The following is an 8,704-nucleotide window of genomic DNA, read 5'->3' as shown; positions in this document are numbered from 1 at the left end:
GGCTGAAGTTAGGCTGACGGTCTGAATGGTTTTTGAGTAAATCAGCCCGCGGGCTGGGATTCTACACCTGTAGTCTAGTGCCTTTAGACCGAAGGTCCTGTAATTAAAACTTGCGGGCTAGCTGTTAGGCCTGACGGGCTGTTAGGAAAGACCACCGGTCTGCATGTATTTATTATTAATGATATCTTAAGTTATGAACACTGCAGAACAATAATTTTCATATCACTGTGCTCATTACACCAAGAGCTACACACTGATGTGAAACTTGAATGTTGAAAATCAATTTTTACTTGAGTTTCCAAATGCCTTGTGACTTTCCAAAATTGATGCGACCAGTGTTCTAACATCTGTGTCCATAATATCACCATGAAATGTACATACCTGGGGTATGTTGCAGTAAAAATATCTTTAAGCACACTATTTCTGAGGTGGCGATATTATGGACCCTGGTGACATTATGGACACAGATGTTATGTCATTTCGCAGAGATTATGATAAATTTGACCTCAAACTTGGACCCTCTTTTTAACGTCCCACTTGAGGGACTTCTCTAATAAAAGCTAGGGACTTATACATTTTCACCTACTAGTAAGTGAAGTGAGGAAAGTTATGTAAAGTGCCTTAGGACAACCAGGGCTTTAGCCAGTATCACTTTTTCCGTCAATTGCAGGAACTTTGTGGCATGTGACAGAAATTTTCTAAAACCAATCTGTCAACCTTGATGAAAAAATGGTGGCAAAACCTTAGGATAAAAAATAAAAACATCAGAAGGAACAAACAACAACCACTCTCCGATCTCTCAACATGAAGGAAATTCAATTTTTAAAGGCTTGAAAATACAAAATTTGTCCCCAGACTCCCCTAGGTTGCGAGCACTCTACCCCTGGCCAATCATGACAGAAAAAAATTTGAGCTGGCTAGAGCCCTGGGCACAACATCAAGGCATGTTGATGGATTTGAACCCAGGACCTATATAGGTCCTGGGTTCTACGACATATATGGGTTCTACGACAAACACCCAACCATTACGCCACACGATCCAGTCCCACAAAACTCAGGATTAACCAAACACGGATTCAACATCAAAGTAAGGCATTGACATACATGTATATGAACCTAAGTCAATTTCATTTCTCATGCTAAAAAAAGAGTTGAAGCTTGTTTAATACATGCTAATGGCCATAAAGCAGTTTGTAGGACCAGTTACTCCCCAGCACAGGAATTTGGTCCACTATTGCGGTCTGTTTAAGACAAAAGGCAAACATTCATATCACGACTGCAGCAGGAAGTTTGATCCTAAATACCAACAACATGTGCTGCTCAGACACAACCATTTCATCTAGTATGCACCTCACATTCAAGCTAATACTTACTGACAGCATCTACTTTAGAGCATCTCAAATTACTACATCTAAACCATGACAACTTGCTTATTTTTAATTGAGTTGGTATTACAGATGGATTCAGTAAATCTAACTATAGCTGAGCCAGGAGGAACACCCCTGGTAACATTTGGTAGCTCCTAAGTCTCTGATCCAGCAGGAGAAATTGTCAGGTTTTCCCAGGGAGTCAGACTCAGAGACTCAGACCTACCCACAGGACTGGCTGGACCAGGAAGTGTGAAAACAGAATGGGGAAACCGCTCCTTCAACAAAGTCATCCTGTTCCAAACAGTCTTATCTGGTAAGAACAGTTTTATCACATTTTAAAATTTGTATAAAATCTATGTCTCAAAATTTAACTGTCTTGAAATAAAAGTAACATGCTTTAGGGCTCGAATTACCCTTTAAATGCACACCTTTGTGCAATAAACATGAAATTGGACGGGTGCACATAAGTTTTGAGCGCACTTGCACCAGTGCAAGTAGCTTTATAGACTATTGGAACCACTTAGTCTAGACAGATTCAATATCGAAATGTTTCCCAACTGTTGGCCCTAGGAAGCACATACTGAAAAGTGAACCTTCTGTTGTTCAAGCCAAAAAAGTATTTTTTTCTCATGTGCAATATTATTATTAATTCTTGCCGTGATGTGCTTACAATAGAGAAAGTACATAGAGGAGAGTGCTATTATCCTACAAGTGGCACCAACACAATAATAATTTTGTCTGGTTACAAGTGCATGACATTGTGGTCCAAGCTTATCCTCGTACTGGCACTCTCTTTTCATTGTACACCGCTTTAATGTAAAAATCATTATACGTCTACATGTATCCTTCAGTCTGGCTATTGCCACAGCCTACATGTAGGCACCACTGTGCAAAATTGCTTCATATATCCTGGCACAAGAATAAGAAATCTACATTTCAGCTAAGAACACACAAAAATTGCCACTGTTGCCATTTATGAAACCATATAAAAGTACTTATCCTGTGTTGCTAGGGAGGTATATTTTCCTTAGCAATGGTTACATACATGTAGTTACATGTACATACATGTACATGTACAAACATTATGGATCTCCATTTTAGACAAATTTCCACTGATAAAAATCTTCTTCACGTTTTACGTACGGTAACGTACTCCATTTTGCTGAGAAAGCAGCCCAGTGCCTCCCTAGCAACAGCCCTAGCAACGGTTTCCCCCACACAAGGCCTGTGGGAATAAAACTTTCAGATACTCATAAATTATCTCCAGATTGGATTGATGGATTTTTATAATTTGAATCTGGGGAAATATTCAGGGAAAGATACAGCAAATCTAATAAATGCAATCTACATGTATAATCTGAATATATGAAAGCTTTTAAAGTAAACTGTCTGTACCAATTTTTACCAAAAATTAAAATTGAATTTTAAAGACTCATAACTTCTCATAGAAATGACATATCGAAACAAAATTGATATTTTGTAATCCTTGGTTTTGGATTCATCAGTCCGTCAAGTTACCTAAAAAAAATATACATATTTGATTATTTGCCACCACTCCCACTTCCCAAGGTCAGATAGCAAGGTCAAACATACCGCACTGCCACTGCTATCATATCAAAATAATACATTGTATATTCCGCGGACACCTTACTTTTCAAAAACCATAATAAAAAATTGCCACCTCGGGGGGTACCCACACCAGGGCTGGAAATACTGAGTGTACAGTGTATGTGCATCTTAGTGCACCCAAAATTGAAGTTGTGCACCTCATTTTTTTCTGTGGGTGCACCCAAATATTTTTGTAGGAATTTTTAACATTAGAAGTGTATAATAGTATACCGGATATTCTTGGTCTCTAAGTTTCAGGAAAAAAATAAAATCTTTGTTGTAGTAATGATTAAGATTTTGAAGTTATCTTTCAATTAGATTCAAGTTCAGAAAAGGAGCAGTAAGATCTGTAATTAGGTTTTGTTTCATATGGTGCACCCCAAAAAATTTTTGTGCGCCTAATTTTTTAGGTTGGGTGCACCAGTGCACCTATTCCCAAACATGAATTTTGAGCCCTGCACAGTATTTGGATATACCCACAGTATACTGTACCCACCTGGTCCATGGACTAACTTCAATTACACTACTTAACTGAAAGGAAAATTGTGTCAAACTTTGAACCACTTCATTTGAGAAACAGGTCTGCCAGAGGGTAAGCCTTTGTCCACGAGGATATATCCATCTGTACATTGTACATGTAGAACCATGCTCACAAAGTGCATTCGTCAAAAATAAAAAGCAAGCGAAAGAGCAGGAAGACCCCATGAGTTAGGCAAAATGTCAACTGTGTTACTGTACTATTATTATTATAATAACAGTAGTATTATTATGCTACATGTAGCATGACTGGGCAATCATTTTAGATCACTAACTATAGATTACAGGGATGGTTGAATCATTTATATTATTATGATTTTTTTATTACGGTCAAGGTCATCACCTACAAACAAGGCTACAGATTACTGTTTTAGGTCCATTAATCTAACAACCTGTAAATCAAAGGCCTTCAATGGAAGATGAGTTAGGCAGAATTGCACAGTACAGCTGCATGAGGGAGGGACACATTCTTATAATTCTAGCTAAGGCCACAGCAAGTAATTTTTATGGATGACATCAGCGCGCGCATTAATTTTCACCTGATTTGGGGGAGGGGGAACAAGAAATTTTGTTGCCTTCTGACAGTGGTCACCATGCCGAAAATGGGCAAAGATGCCTGTTGCCATGCCGGAAGGTGGATGGCAGATAACTATAAAGAGAGGAGACAAGAAAAGGCTCTGATTTTATGTTTTGTTTCTTACTTTGATGCAGTGATATGTGATGCTGGCTGTGTATATGTGATGTTCCCACTGAATCAAAACCATCTGACAGTGTACAATGATTGAGTCAAAATTTTTAAATGTAGAAACCTTGTTTTCTTCGACCCACCTTGTTTTTTTTTCGCCCGCTCGCATTAGATTTGGAGTCTGTCAGTGGAGGATGTCATCCATAAAATTTACTTGCTGTGGCCTAATATCTGCTATTGTAAGGAGACATGTGCAGCATTGATGGTATGGTCTACAGGGCTGGAAATACTGGGTGCATGTGCACCTTACTGCACCCAAATTTGGAGCTGTGCACCCAATTTTTTTTCTGTAGGTGCACCAGTGCACCCAAATATTTTCATAGGTTTATACGTAGCATGTAAAGATAATATGAATGTATACATGTACATGTAGTAGTATCAAAGAGCTTTGAATTCTTTCATCTGAGTGTCAGAAAAATAATAAAATCATTGTTGCAGTACTTTTCTTTAGATATAAAACATAATTAGTTATTGCTGAGACTCTAGTTATTCTATATTATATGGTGCACCCCAAAAAATTTTTGTGCACCCAATTTTTGTAGGTTGGGAGCACCAGTGCACCTATTCCCAAAAATGATTTCGAGTCCTGGTCTAGTTTACTCAGGATTTCTAGTCCAAATTCCTGTACTTGGGCATTTTCACTGAGCCCATATCTAGATATCTGAAAAGCGATCACAAAATTTAAGAATTAGTTGTCATAAATTAAACATAGAAATGGGTCAATACAAGAAAATACCAAATGACCAAAGGTTCTGTCCATTTTATCCAAACATGATTGAAAATGAGCACCATTTTATAATGGATTGTGCACTATACAATGATAAGCCCTATTGCTGTTCACCTTTCTTTCCGCTTGTTCAATTGATTTCAATACGTTAGACCTATATAGATAAATGCAACTACATTCTCAGGGGAGATAACCAATACAGTGTTCAAATAGGAAAATGCATTAAAGAATGTTTTTATCTTAGAGAACACATGTTAGAGAATAGTTAACCTTTATTGTTACAGCATACATATATTCTGTACGTAAGATGACTTTAACCACACATGTATTTAGCTTTGTTAGCTTTTTTGTTGTGTCAATAGATTCTCATGTTATATTTTGTGTTCCTTGACAGATACTGTTTGAGATGGATGACTGACAATCCCATCACACAGACCTGATGTGGACCTGTGCTGTACCTGCATGTGTGTGTCAGAGTGGTAAAGTCAACAGAACAGAAAAGAAGAAAGGAAAGGTCTCCATATCCGTGCCCTTATGCAGAGCCCATATCCATTTCTGTAGCCCTTGGGCGACACACAGTTGTGCAAGGCACTACAGCAGGGGGCTAGTCCGCTGGTAGTGCTGTGTGTTTGACCTTCCCACACACTTTCTCTTGTGCTGAGTACTAAGCAGAGAGAAAGAAGTGTGTACCATTTTTAAAGTCTTTGGTATGACCCGGCCGGGGTTTGAACTCACGACCTCCCGGTTACAAAGCGAGCACTCTACCAATTGAGCTATTGCACTGGTACAGCTACAGATTCTGAACAGCTCAACTGTACTATTACTGGTTATCTGGAACAAGGCTTCCACAGGCATACTGGTTTACTGCAACTGTTACAGACAGTACACATATAGACTGAGCCTGTACAACAAAAACGTACACGTCTGGTGATGCTGATTTTCAGCACAGTTCCTGGATTTAGACGGATGATTGTGACATGATGATGATGGTGTGAATTGGTACAGTGTGGATCACAACAAAAAAGGTTCACCATGTTATCCAAGTTTCCTTCAGTTCTGCTCCTTCTGTACAGTTTTACAACTAACTGTATTGGACAGAAAAATGAAACCCAGTGTACCCAATACAGCAATGCTTATAAAGCTGTGGCATCATGTGTTGGACTGGGGCTGACAGAAGTGCCATCAGACCTCCCCAACAACATCACTGAACTCAACCTCAGTAACAACAGTCTGAGTTACAATTGGACAGGAGACATCCTGAGGTTTAAGAACCTCACCAGACTGTGCTTGTCTCAGAACAATATCTCCTTTATTGAAGTGAACTCCTTGTCAGAAACACCGCTGGTTTATTTGTACCTCCAACATAACATGCTGGAAAATATTCCGGTGGAGGTTTTACACATCTCCAGCCTGAAATATTTAAACCTGGAGAACAACAACATCAAAAATCTGACAGTACCACTTCGACATTACAGAACAACAGTACGGCTTCAGGCACTCATCCTTAGAAATACACAGTTGTCACTGCTACAAGGAGACATCTTTGCTGGTCTGAATCTCCGAAGTCTGGACCTATCTTTCAACAACCTGGAATCACTTCCACACCTGGTTTTTGGCAAAGGAAACATGAAGTTAGAAACCCTTCTACTGGGAGTAAACAGACTGTCCAGCATCCCTAGTTCTCTACAGCAACTCACAGTTCTGACACATCTGGACCTCAGCTACAACAGAATCAAGACGGTAGATGACGCTTCTCTCACAGGTCTGCAAAACCTGAAGTACTTGTACCTTTCAGGCAATGGCATCGTTTCAATGGCAGATAACGCATTTTCACACCTTTGGTTGACTCGTCTGAACCTGTCGTCCAACAATTTAACCACCGTACCAACCTCTCTGACTAGTATGTCATCCATGAAGATGTTGTCACTTGGAGGTAACCCTCTAGGGCAAGTACCGCCTGGCATGCTCCAATCCATGCCTGAACTGCACACACTGGAGCTACAGAAGGTTGGGTTATCCTACCTGCCTTCAGGTGCCTTCTCCAACTCATCGCTCACACACCTCAGTTTGGCCTTTAACCAGCTGCAGGCCCTTCCCATGGACGTGTTCAGTGGCACTGCATTAAAAGTGCTGCAGCTGCAGGGTAACCTGTTCTCCCAGTTTCCCCGCGCTGCAGCCACACTAGAAACACTACAAACTCTCGATCTACGCCACAACAACATAGCCGTGCTCCAACATGTGGATGACTTCTCTAGACTGACCAACCTGACGAGGCTCTTCCTGCACAACATCGGCTTGAGAAGGATTGACAAGGAGGATATTTTCCACGGCATGGAAAGTCTAGAAGAGCTGGACTTGAGTGGTAATGATGTCACAACTCTGCCACCGAATACCTTCCACAGCCTTCCCTCTCTCAGAAGAATTTTGTTAGGACAAAACAGACTGCAGTCCCTTCCCATCAATATATTTAGCAACTTAACAATGTTAAGTTACATAGATCTGTCTCATAATGAGCTAGAGTACCTCTCAGTGCTCTCAGTCACAACAACACCTAAAGAATCAACTCCATCCCAGACTGTACTCTTAGAGAACAACCCGTGGTACTGTGACATGAACCTCTGTCCCCTCATGGACTGGCACAGCAAACTTCACCTCAATGTGTCCACACCTGGTCCCATGTGTGCAACGCCTGCAAACATGACATTTCATCATGCTCTATCCACAGTCTGTGCCAGTGGAACAGACACAACTCTATCCACAGTAACAACTTCTTTGTCTGGAACTGACAATACATCAGTTGTCAGTTATGTGTCAGCATCAGATCAAACATTAACAGTCGTGTTAGTGATTCTGGCTGTGATAGTTCTGTTCGTGCTTGTTGTAGTTGGGGTCATGCGTTACCGTTGGAAGAAAAAGCAAGCGGCATCTCCTGATGTCATGCCTTATTTCAGTCCTGACATTCGGCGTCAGTACCTAGAAGACCTGCAGGCCCTCCTGCCTCGCCCAGACTCCTGCGAACCGGTCTACGACACAATCGACGACCTGCGCTGCCCTACCGCCGCGTCCAGTCACATTTATGCACTGGCAGATGATGACCTGGACACAAGAAGCATTGCAAGTACTGGGACATACCTCTCCTTCCCAGGCTACAACGAGTCCACAACGTACCTGTCTGTGATTGGTGACGAGGATGACTCCAAGAGCATCACAAGTCATGCTACTTATCTGTCCCTCATTGGAGATACTGACAGCGTAGACAGCCAGCCTGTGTACCTGACCCTGACAGCCACAGATGTGGACACAAACTGTGCTGGTATAGACAGCACCATGCTGTGTGATGAAGACACAGCAAGCCTGCCTGGACAGCCAGTCTACAGCTACCCCGTGTGGAGAGGACAGTTTCCCAGAGAAAAGTCTACCCTGAGCTGTGGGTCCATTTCTACAGTCAGCAGAGTCATTCTGGAAGACTTAGAAGACACTTGAACAGAAATAATGTTTTTACTAGTTTTAAGTTTTTACACTGGGTAGTACATGCTGTAACACATTGTAAGGCCACACCAATTTAATTTGTTGCTTCTCGGATCGCCCTGTCCATTTTTTTCTGATTTGCAAAAAAAACAACATTTTTTTGTTCTAAATTAACTGCAAAATGCTCAATCAATGAAAGACATATTTTGGCCCCAATGGTTGAAGAAAGTCCTTTTCTTCCTACTTCTC

General features: G+C 40.9%; 1 protein-coding gene across 1 annotated transcript; it reads left to right on the top strand.

The window, feature by feature from the left end:
• Positions 1 to 6,019: 6,019 nt before the first annotated feature.
• LOC109472874 (SLIT and NTRK-like protein 6) lies at positions 6,020 to 8,470 on the top strand. The gene has a single exon (XM_019772738.1). The coding sequence runs from the start codon at positions 6,020 to 6,022 to the stop codon at positions 8,468 to 8,470; it is 2,451 nt and encodes an 816-aa protein (XP_019628297.1).
• Positions 8,471 to 8,704: the final 234 nt, after the last annotated feature.

This window comes from Branchiostoma belcheri, unplaced genomic scaffold (assembly GCF_001625305.1).
Source record: "Branchiostoma belcheri isolate BF01 breed outbred unplaced genomic scaffold, Haploidv18h27 scaffold288, whole genome shotgun sequence".
NCBI lineage: Eukaryota > Metazoa > Chordata > Leptocardii > Amphioxiformes > Branchiostomatidae > Branchiostoma > Branchiostoma belcheri.
The sequence above is the reverse complement of the archived record's forward strand: the minus strand, read 5'-3'. Positions and strand labels throughout refer to the sequence as shown.